General features: G+C 39.6%; 1 protein-coding gene across 1 annotated transcript; it reads left to right on the top strand.

The window, feature by feature from the left end:
• The first annotated feature begins 5,929 nt into the window (after positions 1-5,929).
• On the top strand, positions 5,930-21,838 carry TARS1 (threonyl-tRNA synthetase 1). The gene is made up of 19 exons (XM_087773280.1): positions 5,930-6,042; positions 6,447-6,527; positions 7,416-7,606; positions 8,642-8,765; positions 9,870-9,991; positions 10,206-10,323; positions 11,181-11,245; positions 11,327-11,405; positions 11,988-12,134; positions 13,040-13,138; positions 13,877-14,043; positions 14,593-14,755; positions 14,844-14,981; positions 15,733-15,810; positions 18,315-18,415; positions 18,533-18,637; positions 19,330-19,402; positions 20,142-20,256; positions 21,585-21,838. The coding sequence occupies exons 1-19, from the start codon at positions 6,022-6,024 to the stop codon at positions 21,731-21,733; spliced, it is 2,136 nt and encodes a 711-aa protein (XP_087629406.1). The 5' UTR covers positions 5,930-6,021; the 3' UTR covers positions 21,734-21,838.
• The last annotated feature ends 1,949 nt before the right edge of the window (positions 21,839-23,787 follow it).

Below are 23,787 nucleotides of genomic sequence, written 5' to 3'. Positions count from 1 at the left end.
ATAAATAGAACTTTGTATCTCCCCTCGGAATATCTTTCTCCTCTGATCAGCATCCGACAACGGCGTCCCTCAGGAATCCATCTCCTGGCAGCTACTGCTAAGTAAGGAAAGTTTTGTCCTCTATCCCTGTAGTTATAAAAACCTTGAAGTGATTTACCAGTTTACTATCATTTTTAGTAAGATTCCAAATACTTCCCAGTGAACAAGATGCAAAGAAAGAGGCCTTTATATAACTTGTCACAAGCTGTTTGACAAAATTCACAGTTAAGATGTCCCTGTTTTCGTCAGCTTTCACGTGTTTCTTTATTTGAAGCAATGTTATTGGATTGTATCCATGAAACATCATTAAAAAGGGATGTTAATGAGAAGATCACCAGAACATTTGAGTCATGGCTAAAAAGAGAAACCAAGAACATACTTTTCAAATAAAATAAATTTCACTGGAAATGTGTGAAATTAAGTCATAACTGCAATGAAAAATACAGTCAAAGGAAACAAAACCCTAGAATACAACATCTGTTTTCTCTGTGTTGTCTACCATTTCCCCCGAAAATTGTCTGATGGAGCACTTCCAGGATAAGCTAATGCAAGAATTTTTTGTCCTTTGGTATTTGGAGATCATTTTCAGTGCTATGGAGTATGATGGAGATTGCTTGGAGTAAGAAATTGAATTTGGAAAATCGATGGTTATGGACTGTAGCAAATGAATGACTCGGAAATGCATTTCTTGCTTCTAATTGCGTTATGAAGGAAATTCCTCCATGTGCCATGTCATGTCATGGCGTGGAGGACTCTGCTCACAGGGGAGATGAAGCAACAGTTTGGTCTCTGTAACGTGCAAATCACTACTTTTTCTGGTAAGAGTATCAGGAAGGATGTCTGATCAGGCTGATTATTTTTGTGCTAATTATTTTTTAAATTTCACAAATTATGAAATTTAACTCTTCATTGCATAGGTTTTATGTAAATATATCTGTGGTCTGCTGTTACAGGCACAGAAAAGGCTATTCTCAGGGAAAAAATATCAGTGATATCTATACGGAAAAAAACCTCTTCAGAAATTGGAATACCATTATTACAAAAATATCTGAAATAAACCACATCCCTAGACTTTAAATTCTGAAAGACACACTAAAATGAACCGTAACAGTTTTTTGTTAGGGAAAAAAGGTTACCAAAAAAGTATTTTGGATTCTGGAAAATTCCATATAAGGGCAAAGAAGTTTTATGTAGTAGAAGAGCTTGGTGATGTTCAGTTATAGTAAAAGCTAGTTTAAGTTTAGGTACAAAACCCAAGGGTGTCTCCAAGAGCTAGAAGTTTGGGAAAAATGTTGTATCGATTGGATTTTTAATATTACTTCGTTGTAATAGTTTAAGTTGTGATTAAGGACAGGTAAGGATATGTGATTTTATTTTTTCAGTTTAGCACCCCTCCTCCTCAATATATGAAATTGCTAACATTTTCTTTGTTTTTTTAAATGACTGCTGCCTCACTGTTTTATCTTAACTGAAGAGCAGGAAATGGAAGGCAGCTCTGGATCCCCATTTCACAGCCCAGTCACAAGACTGAGAGTAGAGACCAGAGTGGGAGTCACAGATCTGCACAACTGCAGACAGCACATCTTTCTCTGAAACCAGTATACAAAAAAGATTTTAAATGAAAAACAAACAATGATTTTCTGTTTTTAAGTGCAAATCTTACTGGAAAATAGGAGTAATCTGCTGTAATACTGTGAAAGGGGGGCAGTTTATCCTAAAGGCAAAGGTTTAGAAAAGTATCTTAATCCTAGATACATCACTTGAGTTAATAATGTGCCCCCCCCCCAAATGACATGAATGAGCTCTATGAAAAGAACACAGGAAAGATCTGAGCTTCATTGAATGTAAGCACACCTACTACTTTTCATGATGTGAGGTAACAAAATATTGTTGACTCAGCTATAAGTATGCTAAAACTTTTTAGCCAAGTGAAATAGGGGTAAATCTGAGATGCAGGGGAAATATGAGACCCGAGTTATCATTGGAATGTTTGTTACAAAGAAGCAGAAAGCCAAATCTAGTTTTATTAGAGAAAAAAGAAGGAAAAAAAAAACCACCCAGCATCTCGCTACTTTAAAAGGCCCAAGGATTCCTAGTAGGAGTCTGATGCTTGTCTGATGTCAAGGAGTGAACCCTGGTTTTAAGTTTCACCTAGAATTTGTAATCTGTGATCGCAGCATCTATAACTATGAGCACTGATACTGGATGTCTCCTACATTTCACCAAATACAACTTCATTGTGTTTTACTCAAAAAACCTCCCTGGTAGCAGAGAACAAACTGAACCTCAGTAATTTGAATGCATTATCTCCACAGCTGCAGGTATGAAGAAACAGTGGCAAGAGGAGCAATTGAAGAGGACCTGCATCCTGGGACACAGGTGGGACAAGGCTGTCACTGTGCAGTGTGCTTCCAATCTACAAAAGGTCACTGGGATTTATGCTGCAAGGATTTTCTCCCTAGCAAGCACAAGCACGCGCCTCTTCTGGAAGAAGCAGAAAAATGCCTGGTAGATATGGTAAACCCCTTGGCACCATGAAGACTACTGGACTACATACATACTGTAGTGGCTGCCCGCGAGGCCGTCGTGGATATAGAAACAAAACAAAACTGGTCTCCTTCTTTGCATGAAATACCAGTTATCTTTGTTATCCTCCTAAAAATACAACTATTTTCTTTTAATAATAACGCCACAAAAGTTGAAAAAATATCAAAAGCCAAGGCTTAGATTCAGTTTTCCTAGCATGCTCCAGTTTGAATCCAGACTTCAGTTATTTTCACAGGTATTTTAATTTAATGTCAGCTTTCTTTATTTTTTTATTTTACTTCACATGTTAAATTTCTGAATCTACATTTCTAAGCTTGCTATACTGGACTTCTAAGAAGTCTACTGCTTTGTTGTACTGGCCAAGGTGAAATTAATACAGCAGAAAACTGCCCAAAAAGATTTCAGTTCTCAAAGCTGAGATTCCCATATTTGCATGATGTTGTAATGAGAGATGATAGCTCTTCGCTTGATGTGGGCTTAGGAACATCCATTAAGCTTTGAATTCAAATGATATATTTTAAACCCTGATGTAAATGGGTGGCTTTCATACAACTTGATTTTCAAATTAGCTGTGAGTTTGCGAAGTTAGTAAATACTCTACAGTGAACAGAATTGATTTAATGTACACCAAATATAAACAAACCCAGGGACTTTACAGAAAGGCCAGTGTTGTATCGCAAGTTAGATGGGTTTCCCTAGAGCAACTGGTGCAAGCAAATGGTGTAGATGTGTTACAGGTTGTGAAATATTTTTCTTAAAATATTATCTCTTTTCCCTTCTTCAGTTCCTTGTATGTTCATTTACCTTTTTTTCTCACTCTTTTTTACTCTCTTCTCCTTTTTAAAATTCTGATTAGTTTTTAAAATTTTCTTTTCTTAAATTTTGATTTTTTTAATTTTTATTTTCATTTTAAAATTTTTATTTAATTTTGATTTTTAGTTTTCCTAAATGAAATATAAGCCAAATGACACTGCAATTCCAATTGAACTTTCCAGCCATATTTTTTCCAGCAAACTTCTAATGAAGCAGAAATATCCATTCATTCACTTGATGATAATCTTTAAAGCACGCTGAAATCAATTTGCACTGGCTTAGAGTCCGGTTGAGTTCAATCACACGACTTTAATTACGCTGCTTAAGAGCAAAGCCAGTAAAACAGTCATTTAGTTTTGTATTTCATGCCATAAATCCTGTTATCTGAAGCAAAGACCTGTGAGCAGGGCATCCGGCAGAAATAGTTTCTCATCAGCACGGCATGTTTCGCTGCTGCCATCTTCTGGCAAAAGGGACAGTTCTCCTGCAGTTCTGATTGCTTTTGAAAGATTTAATAATTTTTTCTCTTTAAGAGTATCAGTACAGGGTTTTGTTCATTTTGCGGTTAGATAATTTATCTGTAAGTTTTGCAATGTGGTGTCTCTTAGCCAGTTCAATTCATTCACACAAAAAGATTTTAGAGGATATTGCAAATCTAAAAATTAGTATTTAAAAACAAACATCCTTTCTATTACTAAACATTGTATTACTACATAACATCTTACATATTTTATCAAATGTAGCTGTTTAATAAATGCTTTTGCCAATATTTGTGCTGCTTATAGTTTACTTTTAGACAGCAAATAAATTATTCAAGTCTAGACCTGATTCTGTCCTTAAGTTCATATTCACTACACCTTCTCATTTTAATATTTTAAACAATATAAAAACGTTTACATTATTTTTAAGCTCCTATATTTGTGGTCAAGTATTATGGTGATGTTCTCTCAACCATCCTTCACCCCTACATAACCGGTATTTGAAAGCAAGACAAAAATGCCTATTTTTCCTGAACTTTTTTGTTACAGCACTTAAATCCATGGAGTCTGAGGTGCTCTGATGTCCATTTAAGCACACTTTAGCTGACTGAAACACTCTAAAGTCCCAGATCATTGCTGCAGTTGAAGAGGACGTGGCTGTCACAGAAGGAAGTGGTGTTCAGTGCTCTGCAGGCAGCAGAGGTCCCAGCTAAGCTGTAGCCCTGACCCCTGATTTAGACTCTTTAAAGTAAGGATGCTATGCCAGGATTTCTTGAAAACATGAAATCTTGTAATAACCACCGTCCTTAAGTTAGGCTATTTATCGAACATATATAAAATTATACATGTTCCTTTTCTGGGTTAAATGAAGGTGGCCCATCCACCTAAGCAATGGCCGGTAATTAGATGCCACTGATGGAAAACATTTATGCAACGCATCATGATTGGAGCCCCGTATATCCCTACATACTATACCCTAGATCTATTGGGTCAGCTCTCAACACAAGCTCCCGCCGCCATAGGCCACTCCTCTCCAAGGTGGTTCGGATCCCACCGCCTTAAAAGAAGAAATCAGTTTATTAACAGTCAGTACCACAAATATAAATACAATCAATTACAATTCATTACATTCTGATCTTACTCCCGTCCAAGCTTGACTTACAAAAATATGCAAACCCGTCCGGTCTATCAGTCCAGGTGGTAGGATGACCTCCCTCTAATCCTCCAATCATTGAGTTAACAAATTCCGGTCCACAAAAATTCAAACTCTCTTCCACCAGCTCCTCATGGTGTTTGATCTTGACCAAACACACCAAGGGCCTTAGGACAGACCACTCTCGGAGCCCACAGCCACCATGAGAGTGTGCTATGAAAATAACCTTCCTAAATGAAAATATTATTTATTATTATATAAAAACAAGAGCGGGGTGAGAAGGGAAGGAAGGTTACAAAGCAAAAAAGCTCTGCCTGAATATCACAGCCTTTTCTTAGAGATGTCAGCAGCCTCCAACCCCCTGATGCTGAGCCTCCCCTCAGGGCAGGGCTGACCAAAGCAGCTGCACTCCCGCCATCCAGGTCTGACAGAATCTCCTCAGAATCTCTCCCATTTCCCCCCCCGCCCCGGGAAATCAGACCTTGGTCGATCAGATTTTTATTTTATTCTTGTCTCCTTTGCAAACAGTACTCCCATCAGTTAATCCATTCTTGACTGAATCTCTGGCTCGGGAATGGTAGCTTGGCCTCCCTGCGGGCCACCCCGTCCCTCAGCCCCTTGCCACCCTCGCGGGGCCCTGCGGCCCTGCTGGCAGGGGAAGGCTGGCTATGCTTTGCCCCGCAGGAGCGCGGGGACCAGCGGGTGTGGGGACCCGGGCCCCCGCGGCCCCGCTTCCCACCCTCACGGGTGCTGCCAGGGCTTCCGCCATCTTGAGCTGCTGGGGCCCCTCACAGGCCGCCTCCACCCCCGCCCCGGCCACACACCCCCGGGCGGCCCGGCACGGCCCTCCGGCCCCATTGGCCCGGCCGCGGCCGCTCGGGCCGGGTCGCTGCGGCCGCCCGCGGTTGCATCAGCTGCGGCGGCCGGAGGCGCCTGCGCGGGGCCGTTCCCGCCCCTTTCCCGCTGCGCCGGGCGGCTCCGCGTGTGGCAATGGCGGGCGCTGACAGCCAGGTGGGCCCGGCTCCGCGGCGGCGGCGGGCCGCGCTGGAGCACCGGCTCTCTCCTCAGCGCGGCTCCCCCTCACCGCGGGCCGGGGGGTGTCCTGAGGCGGGGCGTCCCTTTCGTCCCGCGTCAGGCCTGGAGGGGGGGCGGCCCTGTCAGGAGACGGGTGCTGGCGGCAGGAGGGAGCTAGGCCTCTTCCCCCTCAGCGTTATACCGGGTTTGCCCAGCTGCGGGGCAGCAGGGTCGGAAGGCGGTGGGATTTACCTGAAGGTAAAAGAGCAGGGAGCTGGGCTGTGGTTTCCCGGGCCGAAGGGGTCGGGTCTCTTCCCTGGTGTGTGGGGCTGAGGGGGGTTAAAGCGCCGTAGGTGTGAGCGACTGCTGGAGAATGAGGAAATGGTGCTTGCCCTCCTCAGGTAGATGCTGGGGAGGAAAAAAAGGCAGACTGCGGAAAGAAGAAAATGAAGGAGGGGGCCGGCGATGGAGGGCGGATGGAGGTGAGCTGCCCTTGGGCCACGGGGGGTTGAAAGATGCGGTCTCCTGCTTGCTGTCTTGTGTACTGATGCAGTTCATCCCTCTGAAGCATTTTATCTGGCGTTACAATGACTCCTTTTCCCACTATTTCTTATTTTACTGAAGTTTGCCATGAAGTGACTTTGTTGCATTTTACACCAAGTTGTACTGGTGTAATTGGAGAGTGGCTCTGATTTCCACAGTTGCTCTTTTCACTGTGCCTCTGTTTGCCCCAGGAGGTGGGCAGCAGATCTCTAGGATGAGGAAAGCCTGCCTAAAGTGCTCTGCCTTTTTGGTCTTCGTGGTGGGTAAACACAGATCCCTCTGACTGTGCACGGAAAGGGCCAGCTGCTAGCCAGCACTAATGCTGTGCCAACTGCATAGCTGTGTAACTTCGATTATGCTGAAGCTGATAGCCCTGATGTCATTGTATGACGTGGAGGCTGGAGTCAGTTCCTCTCCGGGTGGCTCAGAGTAGAGGTGTTTGCTCAGTTTTTTGACCTAATAACAAAAATATATTTTTATGTTGAACTTCTGCAGTCTTTTCAAATTTATTTTTGTCCTTGTGTAGCTTATTGAACAGGTGTTTAATAAACTGTGTAGTAGCTTATTAACATATGTGTAGTTTATTAAACAGGTGTACAGTGGTACATTTCAAAGTAATAATTGTCATTAAGCTGAAGTCTTATTACTAAGTAACCAACACTATATAATTAATCTGTCATAATAATGATGGTTAGATATAGCACATACATAGATATGGTCACATAGCTGCTTGTGAAAAATATATCCATTCTGTTTGCATTATTGACATAATGTGATATTAGATTACTCTAATATTTTTTTCCTCTCTCTTTATTCATTATACATAGCTGAATCCCTGGCCTGCATTTATCAATGAGCGTTTAGAGATGTACAATAAACTTAAAGCTGAACATGATGCACTCCTTGCAGAAAGAGCTGCAAATGACAGTAAACCCATTAAAGTTACATTACCCGATGGCAAGCAGGTTGATGCTGAATCTTGGAAGACTACTCCTTATCAAATCGCTTGTGGAATTAGGTATGATTGTAGTTTGTGATACACTCAATCATTTTCAGACAGCTCTATGTCTGCAGGTTGTGGCTGTGAGGGTATGGGTAACGTATAATTTCTCTGTTAGTCGTTTATCTCAACTCTTCTCAAGGCATCGTGTATATAATAAACTGGAGGTAATCAATAGGGTTTGAGTTTTGGAGTGTAATTTTTTTGCCTCATGAAGATACAGTTTCTACAATTAAATAAGAATATAGTTGAGATCTTTTAGTCACACATTACTTGCATATTTTTCCCTGCAAGTACTGTTGTTGCATTAAGAACAAATTTGCTAATAAATTTACTGTATCAGATTGAATGTTAGCACATGCAACCTCATTCACATCAGCCTGGGGAAGATGACTGCTGGGTGATGTTTCAGATGATTTCAGAGAGAGTTAACAGTATGAGTATCTTTCACTTAACTGCATTCTTAGTTGCATGGGAAATACCCATCCAAAAGAGCATTGCACATCTCCCAGTTACTCAGACTTGCTGTGGAGCAGAATTGAACAATGCACACTGGACACCCTAACAGTTAAAATTACAAAAACTGGGTGATTCCTAGAGGTGAAATGCCTTTTTTTTTCATGCTTAGGTGCCTTGTCATTGGAACCTTTTTTGCTTTTGTGATTTGGAATCAAGGAAAGGGTTTTTTGCCTAGTGGAAACAAAACTGTAAAGTTACTACATCAGAAGTGGTTTTTGATAATTCTTAAAAGAGAAGCTCTGTCTTTCATTGCAATAAGATTTTGAAGTCAGGTTAGTACTTTGAGGTGGCTGCCTCTAAGTCAAGTATGTTAATGAATGTTGAGTATACAGCACAGTTTTCTTCCCTCATCTCTGAGGTGTAAGTAGGATTTTCATAAATGTTCAAGACTGGCTAGACTGCTATTTGGAATTTATTTATGACATTGTACCTTTTCTGAGCACTCCTGAAAATCTTACTCAACATGGAGGGCAAATTTGGGGAACTTCTACTTGCTGATTTCAAAAGATTATATACCATGTATTTATTCTGTAGTCAGGGCTTAGCTGACAACACTGTTATTGCTAAAGTGAACAAGATGGTTTGGGATCTAGACCGTCCTTTGGAGGAGGATTGTACCCTGGAGCTGCTTAAGTTTGAAGATGAAGAGGCTCAAGCAGTGAGTATCTTTTACCAAAGTTTGTTTGTCCTTGGATTTGCATTAAACTCAGCCTCAAGTAGTTATTTGCATCATTATTGTGTTCAGAAGATGAGACAGGAACAGGTTTGCTGTGTAGGTACATCTGCATTTTTTCGTAGTTCCTTACAAGGGAGATGTGGTACTGCAGACTGCTGTGTATTTGTAGCCAAGTCTGCTAGAAGTTGCTGTAGGTTATGTCAAGTCTGCTCTCATTAAAGTTTTATATTTGCAACTTTCATGTTAGTGTCAAGTAGGTCTTTTGAACTGACCTCTTCAGCACTGACTTCGAAAACAATACTGAGTACAGTACTGTCTGTGTACAATCATGAAAGTACTGGGTAGGCAGCTCTTTTACTGTGAATGTGCAAAAGTACGTCCTTTATTTTGGCTACTCATTTGGACGAGTGTGGATATCCAGTAAATTTGTACATACTCTCTTTAGAAAAAATCATTTGGTACAACAAGCTGTTAGTCAAACTCATCACAGAGGTCTTGCATTCAAACTTAGGGTTTTCGTGTTGGCTAAACGATGGCTGCTGTGAGATTTATGTTTTCTGCTCTGTGCAAATAAAAGCAGAATGAAGTCCTATAGATTTGGTTTTAATTTGTCAAAACTTCAGGTCTACTACAAGATGGAGTGTGATTTTTAACTTTATGAACTGTTCTACTTCAGTGCAGGGTTTCCCAGGCATAAAATCTTCGGATTAGGACCACAGCCTTATGTTGAAAGTGCACCTTTTGGTCTTTATGCAGAGCTGATTGATTGAAGTTCATAGAAAAAAAAAGTTGCTGAATTAGTTTCCTGACTTCTTGACAATAATTGAATCATTTCAGCAGTAGTTGAAAATAAGAATTATTTGCTACCAGGCTGTAAACAATTTTCAGTGTTAGATTTTGGAAATATTGGTGCTTAGGATGAGAGTGTTGTTGCTGGGCAGGTCACTTCTGCTCTGCAGACTGCTCTAATGTGGGATCTGCATCAGGTATCCTTAAAAGCGCACGTTTCAGAAAAGGTTTTAAATAAAATACTCAGAAATGCATTGTGCATATTCAGACTGGTCTCCTCTTTTTTTCCTCCATTAGGTATACTGGCACTCAAGTGCTCACATAATGGGTGAAGCTATGGAGCGAATCTATGGTGGCTGTTTGTGCTATGGCCCACCAATAGAAAATGGATTTTATTATGACATGTTCCTTGAGGAAGGGTAGGTTTTGTATTTTTCTTTTTAGTAGCAGAGAGATGGCAGTCACAGCAAAATTTTTGTTATCAGCTTGTTCCCAGAACAAAGTCATCTGCAGTACTGCAGATTGCTTTGTTCTTTGCGATGTGTCCCATCAACAGGCTAGTGCATTGCAACTCGATCAGAAATTGCAAGTGAAAGCAAGAATGATTCACTTTTTTGTGTGTGTTTATTTTAGGGGTGTGTCTAGTAATGACTTCTCTGCTTTGGAAACATTATGCAAAAAGATAATGAAGGAAAAACAAGCCTTTGAAAGACTGGAAGTTAAGAAGGAAACGCTACTTGAAATGTTTAAGGTAGGCTGTTTTAAAAGGTTGTTTCTAGCATGGTGCAGTTATTCTTTAAGTATTTGTAACTTCAGCTGCATGTTCTGTTAGGGTAGAGGAAGGTCTACCAAATTAACTTCTTAAGGTGATATGTTCTTATAAGATCATTTGTGATATTTAACAAAAAAATGAGTGAAGTTGTAATTCTTAGGTTCTCGGGAATGTGCATTAGATTTTCTGCAACTGTAAGAATTCTCATTCTTCCCCTGGGTGACCTTGGTAGAATCTTTGAAGCCACATTCTTCATTTATTTCCCACAGATGTAAATTTGCAATATATTACGTGCAGTTATATGCTTATATTTTATTGGCTGTTAGTAAAATGCTGTGGTGATGCTATAACTGCATGTGCTGATGCATTCAGAAAGCTTCAAAAAATGTTTTTTAGAATGAGGACTTCTGAGAAAGTCCAAGCAACACTAAAAGCTGATCCTTTCTCTTTAGTACCTAGCAGCAAATAATTTTCTGGCATTGAGATAGACGTTACTCAGTTTTCAGTGTTAGGGCATCAAGGGAATCATAGTGCCATTCAGGTTGGAAGGTACCTCTGTACGTCTCCAGTCCAATCTCATGCAGAGGGCATGGGGTGAACACTGAAGCCAGACCAGGTTTCTGAGGGCTTGTCCAGTTGGGCCTTCAAAACCTGTAAGGATGGAGACTGCGCAACGTGCTCTCTGGGCAGCTTGCTCCACTGCTTAACTATCTGTCTGTCTTTTATAACCCTCTTTTGATGCAGCATAGCATTAGGTTTGCAAATAACTTAAAATGTCGGCCAGTTCTCTTGCTTAACAAGGAGTTAACAAATATGTGTGCTGCTTTTCTTCTCAGTATAATAAATTCAAGTGTCGCATCCTGAATGAGAAGGTCAATACTCCAACTACAACAGTATACAGGTAATTATGCATGCATCATAATATTACTGGATATGTCTTTCTACGATGAAATATACCAAATGAATGTTTTCCTGTTCTTAGGTGTGGTCCCTTGATAGATTTATGCAGAGGGCCTCATGTCAGACATACTGGCAAGATAAAGACCATAAAAATTCATAAGGTAAGTGCTGAAACTGCCTTAGACAAATGTTTTCACTGAAAATGTGTTGCTGTCTTTGGGCAATACTTCGTGGCTTATCCAAGAATGTACCGTGAAATGGGTAACCTGGCCAAAAATTCAGTGTAACAAATTGATAAAGGTTTGTGTGCTAGTATGATGTTCAAATGGTGTGAAGCCCAACTAGGTGTCCAGGGCCTGCACTTCAAGCACAGGTAGGAATGTGAGTGTGGCTTAAGGCTTGGTTCAACTGTATAAATTAGAGTTTATAGTTTTTGCTCAGCTGATGGTTATGGCTGAGTGTAAATAAACAGTTGAAATAGGATGGGTGCAAAGAGAGCAAATATGCTTAAGAAAAAGACGAGAGAGCTTGAAACCATTTTTAGATATTCTGTTCACTTATTCTTACTGGATTTTTCTAATCAGTGCTCTGAATATAAGATTAAAACTCTCCTTATGCCTTAGTTGTTCTACATTAAGTATAGTGATTTATTAATAATTGCATGCCTTTTCATAGCAGGCAGTAGTAGTAAAATGTGGAGGCTCCTGCTTTTCTTCAACGTTGCCTTTCTTTCTTGCATGCAGAATTCTTCTACCTATTGGGAAGGCAAGGCTGATATGGAATCCCTACAGCGCATCTACGGAATTTCATTCCCAGATGCAAAAATGCTGAAGGAATGGGAGAAATTCCAGGAGGAGGCTAAAAACAGAGATCACAGAAAAATTGGGCGGGTGAGACAGTTTTTCTGGCAATGTCTTTCACAAACTGTGCGGATGTAGCCCCTTAACTAGAAGCATCTCGAAGACAGTGTATACTTGCTGCCCCAATCAAGATGTGAAACAATTGTATTTTCAGTCGAGTTGCAAAGTCAGGTACTCTTGAAGAGCATCAAAAATCCTAAAGCAAATAACTTCTCTTTAGACTTTTCACTGTTTCAGACACGATGACATCCTTATTCCATTGATCAATCAGAACAGAACATGAACACTTCAGTCTGCAAAATATGAACACTTCAGTCTGCAGGCAATGCTCCTTCCTATGCAGTTTGCTGCAGCCTATTCACTCACAGTTCTTTTCTTCTCCATGATTTCAGAATCCATAATATATTTCTATGTTTTTTTTGTTGGTTGGTTTTTGGTTTTGTTTTTTAGATGGAAACCCTGCCAGATAATTGATAGTCCTGAACATTGTTACAAGGTCTGCTGCTAGGACATCAGGAAATTATGCAGAAGAATTCACTGTATGCGCACAGTTTATCACAACATTAGCCAACTACAGTTCACACATTCAGCTTATGTGCAAATAATTAGAGTGCTGCAGAAGCAGAACTAAACATTACTTACCAGTGTACAAAGGGAGCTGTGGGGGCATGGTTAGGAGTTACATATAAAAATAAAGTTTTGGAGCATCAGTAATGAAACAGGAAACTGAACAATCTCCTTCCCCTGTAAGTACTGATGGAGATATAAATACTAGTGAAAATGCATCTGATCTATTGATAATGCTTTTTTTTTTTAGCTTTTTTTTTTTTTTAACTTTGATTAGTGATGCCCAGTCAGTAGTAATTAATTTGTGAATGTTAAGTGAAAGAGCTATTGTACAAATACTAAGTTTTTCAAATATTATTTTTCTGCAGGACCAAGAACTGTTTTTCTTCCATGAGCTCAGCCCTGGTAGCTGTTTTTTCTTGCCAAAAGGAGCTTACATTTATAACACATTAATTGAGTTTATCCGGGTAAGTAAGGTCTTTTGGAAATCTTCTAATCGAAGAAATTGCTTAATTTTAGAAAAATACGTAACAGCATATTACATGGAACAGTGTTAACAGCACTTCATTTCAAGTTAGTTTAATCTCTTAGTCCTGTAAACCACGGAACTAAAGAAACCTGGTTTCTTCGGATTGGTTTTGTCACAATCTCCCCTAAGTTATGTTTTTATCAATACTTTATACCTGCAGTTAAAGCAATAATAACGATGCTTTATAATATAAATTCTTTGACGTCTAATAGTACAGCTAAGCTCACACTACAGCTGCTCCACTGATGCATATTGGTTTGTTTTAATAAACTCACTAAATTTGGCCTTGTAGAACTATTTGTTATGAAATTATGTGTAGAAAAAAAAATCTTGATCTTCCTGTTATAATATTTAAAGTCTGTCTTATTGTATATTTGGGCTGCAATGTACTAACAAGTGTCATTGAATAATTAGAGACTGCTGCTTTGCTTGCAGGGAGGAAACTTGTTCTTCTTGCTTACTACAGAGAAATTGCTTGGGGAAGGGTGGTGCTGGTGGAAGGGATGCATCCTGGCACGTCCAACTTGAATTTTTCTCTTCCCTACTCTTCCCTTCTCGAGTTGTGGACTTCTATAGGGCAGCATTTGTATGTTTTGATGGCTGCAGATTGAAGACTGAGTACCGTTACTTTTGTTTGCTTTATTAGTTATTTTACATACTGGGTCTCCTGTTTTAGAGTGAGTATCGAAAACGTGGATTCCAGGAGGTTGTCACTCCCAATGTTTTCAACAGCAAACTATGGATGACTTCGGGGCACTGGCAGCATTACAGTGAAAACATGTTTTCCTTTGAAGTGGAGAAAGAAATTTTTGCTCTGAAGCCTATGAACTGTCCGGGACACTGGTAAATATGTAGCAAATGCAGTTTACCAAAGGTGATGTTGATTCAAAAAAAAAAATCCTGTTTCTTTTGCCTGCTTAATTATAAAGATGGCTATCTTCGGGTATCCAGATGTCACATGCTGTCAGGAGTGATGTAATTATGAGTCTTGTTGTCTACATGCTCTGTTTACTTGAGATGCTGAGAAATGTCATTTTTCCATCATTACAGTGACTGTGTTTTAGACCTGAAGCTTACCTTGGTACTACAAAACCTGGATGTCCAAAACAGATACTGGGGCATTGTCAATTTTATGTCAATTTAGGCTCTTAGGTTTTAATACTCAGTTTTAGGAGCTGTTTAATCTTCTCTCTGTGAGGTGGGGGAAGCCTACTAGCTACAAAAGGATATCTGCATTTGTTTTCCTGACAAAACTAGATGTGAATGATGGTTGTATTCAGATTACATGATTGGCATTATAGGCATCTGCTTAGGTACTGTCTGCTTCTCATGGGCTGTTCTTTGCAGAATTTTGATTCTGGATGAGCTTCAAGTAATAAACTTTTCCTTCAGCCTTATGTTTGATCATCGTCCAAGATCATGGCGTGAGCTGCCATTACGATTGGCTGATTTTGGTGTTCTGCATCGCAATGAACTGTCAGGAGCTCTTACAGGACTCACTCGAGTACGTCGGTTCCAGCAGGACGATGCTCACATATTCTGTGCTATGGAGCAGGTATGGGCTGCTGATAAATGAAATTGGGTATTAAAATCAGATTAACTGATTTTTCCATATTTGAGACTTTATTTCTATTCTCATAAAGATTGAAGAGGAGATAAAGAGTTGTCTGCAGTTCTTGCGTACTGTGTATGATGTCTTTGGATTTTCCTTTAAACTGAATCTCTCCACTCGTCCTGAAAAGTACCTGGGAGATATTGAAGTGTGGAATCAAGCTGAAAAGGTAAACAGTAGTTTTATTAACTTTTTATATGAAAGCAAGGCTGCAGCTGGAAGTCCTGTAAGAACATATTGCCTTCTGGGAGGTACCGTGACAGCTGGGCATGAGCAATATAACTTTAATAACTGTCTTCGATTCAGTCTGGCTGCTGTAAACAGCTTACTCTCCATACAGAAGCAATCTCCATGTCAGAATCAAATTACCTTTCTCTCCTTCTCTCTCTCCTTGTATATTTTTGATAATTTAAAAAAAAAAAAAAAAGGAAGAGAACCAATTCTGGCAGCCCCAGTAATAAGACTTAGAGCCATTTTCCAAAAGCCAGGTTGCTTTCATGATTAAAGGGATAGGGTTAGCCCCTGAGGGTGCAGTGCTGGGGAGAAGATAGGGCAGAAATATACATTAGGTGTATCAGGGTGCATCCTTTCTCAATATTATCTACAAACTTTGGATCTAGCATAAAAATTTCTTGCATCTTAGCTAATGCTATCTGTTTGGCTTCTTCCAAAATGAATGCATTAAGTTTGTTTGTTTAAATTTTAATTTTTTTTGTTTAAATTTGGACTGGATTTTTTTTTTAGCTGGGGCCCTTCCGAAACTTTCCTTTTTCAGAAAATAAACGAGTTGCAGCAGTAACTGAGAAGTACTGAGAACTGGTAGTGTCACATATCTGTAGCAGCAGGCTGACCTGATGCTGTAACATGGAAAGACAGCAAATGATTGAGAAACACTGAATGTGTGTGTCCTTTATCTCTAGCAACTTGAAAACAGCCTCAATGACTTTGGTGAGAAGTGGGAGTTAAACCCTGGCGATGGAGCTTTCTATGGACCTAAGGTTAGTATGTTGCTAACCCCTAGCTGGGTTGGGCTTTTAATTCTGTTTGGATGAGGCAGACAAAAGTTACACAATTCCTTGCTTTCCATTGATACTACCATAAACTTGGCAGTAGGGGTAGCATGCAAATATTGTTCTTTGCAGTATAGCGGATGAACAGAAAAGAACCCAAAGTCTTCATGTGTTTACAAAATGATGCTAAATGTCGCTTTCCCCAGAAAGAGATGTGTTGGGCATCTCTTTGTGCAGAATGTTTGCCAGATGACTTCAAATACATACCTGACCAAGACAAAGTCTCTATCTAGTTAACATTCTGCTCTGAGTTAGTTAAACAAATACAGGTGGATACTGAACGCTGTTAATATATAATGTTTTTCATATCTTCTTATGAGCAAGGGGGAGAAAATAGTATGGTGGTGCTCTTGGGTTTTATTCATGATCTTCTTGGTAAAGACAACTTTTATATTTTACTTACTGTCCTGCACATTTCCTTCCAATGTAACACTATAACTAAATTTTTCAATGTCAGTATGCGTTTCTAAAGCATTGGTGCTGTTTAGGTTTGGCTGGAGGATATAGAACAAAACTGATTCTTAAACTGACAACCTGGTACAAGCTGAGATTGTTAGGAGCTGGGATTAGGGAGAGGGGATTTTTTTTTATAGTTACCTAATACCATTTTAAGATGCTGTATGGCTGAAATTTTCTGTTTTTCCAGATATATAAACTCTACATACTTGAGAGAGAAATACTACTCTGTGATCCTGGTTTTCACATAGCTTTAATACACATTTCATTAATTAAACCAAGTTTACACTTAGAAACTATTTGTCTGCTGCTTGAACAGAGCTGATTGGTTTTAGTGGGAGACATGAACAGAAGGTGGCACTGTAAGATCTGTATTACCACAGCAGTTGCTGCATTAGAAATAATCCTTTGGTGATAAGTGAATCCTAAGTCATGAGAAAAACAAAAATAAACTTACTGGTAAAAGAAATTTTTGAAAAATGTTGCTTTTACTGGCACAGTTCTGTAGCTGCATTGAGTTGCTTGTGCGTTTTGGTGTGTTAAAAAAGCCCCTTGCATTGGTTTTGTGGTTTTGTTGGGTTTTTTTAAAGCTGTCTCTTCAGTTTGCACAGATTAAGTAGGGCTTTCTAGACATTTCCCAATATCTTTGCGCATAAGGACAGAGCGTCTTACAAAATTACTTGTAAATCTTTCCCTAATAAACCTACATTTATGTCTATATTCAGTCATCTAGTAAACTGGTTCTGATTTCTCTCTTTGTATGCTAATAGAATCAATTTCATTTTATGGGTTGTAGGTGAAATGTGTCATAGCAGCTAATCATTCATAATGTGAAACGCAAACAAGATTTAGTAATTTCCTCAGTTGATTTGAAAGAAGGCAAATATCTACAGGAACCTTTGTTAACCTTAATTAACCTTATACTTACTCCTAATACACTCTAGCCAAAGTCAGGTGAGCAAACGTAGCATTTTGCGCTGGTTTTAATGGAAACTAGTTGAAGTTACATTTTTAAGTTAAGCTCTACATCTAGGGTACCTTTAAACTACTTGCATTTTTTTTCTACTCTATAACTGGATGATTTGAAATTAAAGAAGGTTGTAAATAATTTATTTTGAAAGAAGCTCTTTGGTGAGTAGCTGAACTATGATAAACTCTGGCTTCCGAATGCAAAATTGAAAGACATTTAGAACTTCAGTTAATAAAACACTGGTCTGTTTGTTTGATACATAAGTTAAAATAAGGTACACAGCCCCAACACATGGCCATACTGGTAAAATGATGAATAAGAGAGCAATGCTATAAATAAATAAGGTCAGGACACTATAAATCTACTGTTTTCTATCTGTCTCTTTGTCTAACTTGTATCATAAGCATACTGAGGATTAAAGCGTAACATGCAATAGAAAGAATAGGCTTGACTGTAGATACTCAGTTAGAACAAGTGTCATTGATTAATATGATCCCTACTGGTAAGTGGACTACTTAACAGCAGGATTCTCATCCCATGTTCCTGCCCTGAATTTGTAACATAAGCTACAAAGTATTCCAGTACTGCATAATAAAGGAGTGTAAGTTTGCCAGTTTGAGGTTGAAGAAGTCTCATTTTTGGTGAGACATGTTCAGTTCTGATCTTGCACTTGCACTTCTGTGCTGCTGAATTCACTTGGTGAAAAGGCCCATGAAAGTCCCAGACTGAAACTCACAAAAAATAGTCTGAGGTACTAAATGTAGTTCCCCGCTGAAGTAATGTCTCTACTTGCTCACCCTGTTTTTAGCTCTAACATTTTTTGTATCAGAACTTGCAAATCATTTAAGTTCTAATGTAGGCTGAAATAAAAGTATGTCATCTAAAACCACGTACAGTTCCTCTGCATTGAGTGAAACCTTCCATCTTAAAACAATGAGTTTGCTTTCAGAGGAGCATACTTGTATCTTAAACCGTAGTAAAAGTTTGTGTCTTTTTTGTTTCTAAGATTGACATTCAGATTAAAGATGCCATTGGCCGCTACCACCAATGTGCTACAATCCAACTCGACTTTCAGCTGCCAGTCAGATTTAACCTCACCTTTGTCAGGTAAGCACAGAGGCTGGTGGGTTTAATTGCTATATAATCTGACTTTCCTGTCATTTACAGGCATAAGTTTACGTCAAGAAAAAACTTATATTTAAAAAAAAAAATATTTCTTCACAGCCATGATGGTAATGACAAGACAAGACCAGTTATCATTCACCGGGCTATCTTGGGATCTGTGGAGAGAATGATCGCCATTCTAACGGAAAACTACGGAGGCAAATGGTAACGTTGAAAAGTAGGTTTATTATTCCAGTTTGAGCAAACACTCAGAGAAGAGTGTTGAAGAGAAAGTAGCCCCAAGCATGCAAGAATCAAAAGGGTTTGTTCTACTTGCTTGCTACAGAGACATGCCGTAGGCGTACCACAGGGCAATTCCTTCTGAACCACCTTCCTTAGATATTAAATAATTTTAGATGTGATAGCCTCTACATGATACCACTCATGCAGGTGCAGCATACAGCTTGTGTGTCCAAGGTGTATACATGTCAACTTCGCTTTTGCAGCTGGGCTGCCTTGCAACGAGTCATTTATGTAGGTCATCTCCTTTACCTGCTGCAGTATAATACTTGATGGGGATGACCTCTCTGATTATAGTAAAACTATAAAAAGTAAGTGTTTTCCCATAATTACTTAGTAATAAGCTCAACAACTCAATTGTGATTTGTTGTCTGTTGTAAAACACAACTTGAATCTTCAGTTCAAAAAGTACTTTTGTCCACACTGCAATTCTTTTAGACACTCAGTTCTTTTTGGGAGATAAATTGTAACGAGTATAGGGCTATCATTGCCTCTGAAACCAATTTAAGCAGCTGGCTTTATGAATCTCTTGTGTAGATTTTAGTCCTATCTGTTAAGAGGATTTTTCGTAGTAAAAAAATACTGAAAGCTGTATAAACTTGTTTTGTTTATTGAAGGCCTCTCTGGCTGTCACCACAGCAGGTAATGGTGGTACCAGTGGGACCAACGTGTGATGAGTATGCTCAACAGGTGATGTATATGATTTTGGGGCTTTTTTTTTTCAGTATGTTGTATTTAGTTGAGATACTTGATTATTAATGATTAATAGTGTTTATCCCAGATAAATGTTATGAGTCTTTGCATATTACATTGTATCATTTTTATATTACAACAGTAATTAGCTGCTGAAGTTGTAGATGTCTCTTAAAGAGGACCTGAAATAGATTTTGGGTATCTAAACAACAAATGCTGATCTTTGTGAGGCTTTCGTTTTTGGAAAATGTAGTTTTTCTCTCTAGCTCAAAAGCTGTCTTACCCTTCAGGTTCTAGTCTCCCATGGCCATGTGCATCTTGCAAAAGCAGTAAGAAAGATGAAGATGGGCCTTCAGATATTTAGCATCCAGCAGACCTTCTCCTGTATTTCTTTCAAGCACATTATACATAAATAAAATAGTCTGCAAAATAAAAAAACGCCTTCTAATCAGAAAGCTCCACCATTCTGTTGCCTTTCACAATATCAAACTCAACTCACTATTCAGCCCAAAACATTACATATTCACATCACTGCTTAGTTCTTTAGTGTGTATGTACTTGCATGATAGCTGACCTGTTTTCATTTCTTGAAGTGGGCTCATTTCCAATGCCTGAGCCAATGTCAGTGCCTTTGTTTTAGAGGTCAGATAAGCTTGACTGGCTTAAATCTACAAGTCATAAATAGTTCATTGTCATGAATATCCTATAGTGACAGTGTAAATACTTTTTCTCCTAGGTCAGGCAGCACTTCCATGACGCTGGATTAATGGCAGATGTTGATGTAGATCCTGGGTGCACGCTGAACAAGAAGATCAGAAATGCTCAGCTTGCACAGTATAATTTTATTCTGGGTAATGTATAGTGCATTTGTTACCTTTATCCTGGCTGACTTTCTTGCATAGGTTATAGGATTTGATCTTTCTTCTGTGAGCAAGGCAGAGAGTGGTAGTCAGTGTTTCAGGTCACTTTGCTCCTAAGAGTGTCCATTCCAGAGAGGCTCTCCTGCCTGCATGATAGGCATTCCTGGCTTGTATAGCTGTCACTGACAGGAGGTCACTGTGACCCAAGGCATTACTGCTGCTTTAGAAAAAGGTCTTTGCGGTCTTCTGGTCAGCAACGGGGAGAAATCTCTTGCCCTTTGTCAGTCAGATTGTTAAGCAATCGACCCCCACCCCCCCCCCGTAATTTATGCTTTTGTTTCAAGTATAGCAAAAGAATACCATATTTTCACTGCATTCAGCTGTGGTGTGCTTCTGAGCTATACATGTATGCATGGAAGGCTCTTCCACGAGAGGGCAATGCAGGGACAACTAGAAACTGACCCTGAAGTATGTGATTTGATGCACCACGGTAATCATGTCATGTAAATTGAGGCTGTAGTATTGACCCTAAAACTATCTGGGATCCATTAGAGTAGAAGGAGCTTTTGGCAGAGAAACTCTACCCTCAGAGTCGTGAGTAAAGTTCTTTTGTTATTTAAAACTTTAAGTGTATGATACAGATAAGACACAACCACATTTTACCTTCAAGACCACAAACAAATGATCAGCCAATCAAGGAAAAAGTCTTACCTAATTTATGTTCAGAGGTTGTTTCAAAGAGTTGTCCCACAGAATGTAGCTTCGGTACCAGAGAAATACAATCTACTGTAGCAACCTCCAAGTACATTATATAAAATTAATATTAGTAATGAGCCATACATATATTATCTTGGTATCTGTATCTTAATGTTCAAGTAAAATAGCTTTGGGATTTTCCAATAAACTGTCTTGCTGTCTCTGTAAAGAAAGCAAATAGCTATTGGTTATTTACAATCAAGTTGTCTTTCTGATCTTTGCCCGTGGAGTACTCTATGTTTATTTCTCATTTTGACTTTGTGGTTCTCTCTAATAAGAAGTAAGTCAAGATGGACTTACTAAGTTTACTTTTCTCATTACTCATATTTTGCTAAGTTGCTGTTCATGACACACTAAAACCTGTTAAATGATACGAGATTAAATAAGGCTATTGGCTGTTACAGATGTAAGTGGGGGGAGCTGGGAGGAGGGCAAGGAAGGATTTGATGTGTTGGTAAGCTTTTTAGACTTTTTGTTTAGAATGCCTAAGTTTTAAGGGAATGGGGGGGGAAAAGAGTTTGCTAAATGTTAAGTTCATTTATTTGCATCTTGGTTGTTTCTAGTTGTTGGTGAAAAGGAGAAAGCAAGCGGAACAGTCAACATCCGCACCCGAGATAACAAGGTGCATGGTGAGCGTACAATTGCAGACACTGTGGAGAGACTGCTGGAACTGAAATGCTCTCGCTCCAGACAAGCTGAAGAGGAATTCTAACACCATCTGCTGTACCTGGCATAAAAAAAAGATTCTAGTTTTCATAATTCAGTTAAACACAGAGTTTTTCTGCTGAACCAGATTTGAAATATATTTCACATTGGACCTCTTGCTCATTTTAGCAGAGATTTTTTTCTTTAGTCAGAAATGTCTCTTTTTGTAAAAATCAATTTTTCACAGAACTTGAAGTAAGATTTCCTGGCCTCTGACTAATGACAGATGAAGCAAGATGAAATGACTTTCTGTGACTGCAAGGGAAAATGGAAATGTTAATCAGGTATACCCATCGCATTCTAACTACCCTGTTAAGAATAAAATACATTTTGATAACAACTGTTTTTCATGAAAGTTTAACAAAGGACCTCAGGCTTAAGAAACCGTAGTAACCGTGTGCTATGGAGCATGGTTTTGGAGTGTCTCCTTTAGCGAGGAAAGTGATAGCTTGCAGTCTGGTCTGCTGGTCTTACACCAATTAAATACATTGACTCTGGGCAGTTCCCAGTCACATGAATGGGGAAATGAACATGAGGACTCCCACTTCCATAGCGGTTGGTGCCTCTGGGAGTGTCTCAGCTCTTGCTGCAGGACCCTCCGGGCCTGGGGCTGTCTGCCGCCAAGCTGCTAACCAAAGCCAAGCATACCTCTTTCCAGAGGCAGTATGTGCTGGCTCTAAGGGTAAGGTCGTAGCTGCAGAAGGGGGATAAGACTGTCGGGAAGAGGTAGGGCATAGCAGGGCCAAAGCACCAGCTAAGAAAATGGAGATTCTTGGGAACAGAGAGTGTTTCTATTCTTATCCCTGAGCTCTCCTTTCAGTAAGGCTGTATGTATTACAGCAGAAACAAAAACGTACTGAACTAAAAAGGATAATGATTATTTTTTAAGACAAATGCTATTTTTCAATTTAATAGGCACAATCCCCTTCAGTGGAACACTTCCTTCCCAAGCCTCCAGTCCAGGGCATCACATACAGTTAGCATCCCCTCCTCTCTCACAGCTGAGGGATCTTACCAATTGGGTTTGGGTTTGGTTTTAGGGATTTTTTTTTTTTTGCCCATCTGGCTGATAAGAGGCAAATGTCTGTCACTGACAAAAATCATGGTCTGAAGTTTTTGGGGTTTTTTTTTGTTTGTTTTTTTGTTAATCTTAACTGACCTGGACAGCTTCCAAAGGTGGTTGATAACTGTTCCTTTAGAACGAGAGCTATTGCTACAGCCTTAGCAAAGATCAGACAAATCTGAGGACAGGTTTGAACCATCCTGTCTTTTGAAAACCTCCCAGGTCTCACCATTTCCTTCATTGTCTGGTCAGAAGCATTTCATCTAGCCTTTTCTCAGCTATCTTTCTCAGGGGTAATGGTAATGTTGTACCAGCACTTGAAGCATTGTGAGTTCAGCCTCACCAGACCACGAACCCGGCAACTTTTAGCAAAATCTATTTCCTCCTCCTTCGGTGCATTCAGACTGAACTTCCCATCTGCTGTGGAAAAAAAAAAGGGGGGGGGGGGGAATTGAATTTCCACTCCCTTGCTGCTTTCAAAATTACTTCAGTGAGGGTTAAGTGGGTTATTAGTTTCTGTGTTTCACACCAGCTTCGCTTCGCTGTGAAGTGATTGTTGCTTGTGCAAAACGGGAATGGGATGTCGGCTGTCCCTGGGGCAGAAGGACTCTGTGAAATGTTGAAGCAAACCCAGAGCAGATACCTGTCCCCCAGGGAAAAGGAGCCACTAGCTCTGTTTCTCTCTACCAACGGTGCCTCAAACCAGCTTTCCACTAGGCTGGTGTATTTGCTGATTTTCACAGAGCTCTGCCTTTTGTTTTGCAGGGGTCCCTAGGCACGCTAGCATTGAACTGCCGTAGTCACAGAGATACCGGTGCTGTAAAATGCTAGCCACTACTGTGTGTGGCTCAGTAGGTGTCAGTCTTGGACAGGTTATCCTTCTACAGAAACTTCATTTACTTAGATCATGCTTTTAAGTACCTATATAACTATATGTACATACATGAATAAGTTACTAGAAACAACACCTAAGGGTACAATACAATACGGTACGTACC

The sequence above is a fragment of the Nipponia nippon genome, unplaced genomic scaffold (genome assembly GCF_047370975.1).
Source record: "Nipponia nippon isolate SJK-2023a ecotype South Korea unplaced genomic scaffold, ASM4737097v1 scaffold_39, whole genome shotgun sequence".
In the NCBI taxonomy this organism is placed as follows: domain Eukaryota; kingdom Metazoa; phylum Chordata; class Aves; order Pelecaniformes; family Threskiornithidae; genus Nipponia; species Nipponia nippon.
The sequence above is the reverse complement of the archived record's forward strand: the minus strand, read 5'-3'. Positions and strand labels throughout refer to the sequence as shown.

Bases quoted from the DNA above. Each gene is read 5' to 3' on its own strand.
- TARS1 (XM_087773280.1), top strand. From the start codon at position 6,022: ATGGCGGGCGCTGACAGCCAG. The intron at 14,982-15,732 runs GTAAACAGTAGT...CTTTATCTCTAG, and splicing joins TGTGGAATCAAGCTGAAAAG to CAACTTGAAAACAGCCTCAA. The intron at 20,257-21,584 runs GTAATGTATAGT...GGTTGTTTCTAG, and splicing joins ACAGTATAATTTTATTCTGG to TTGTTGGTGAAAAGGAGAAA.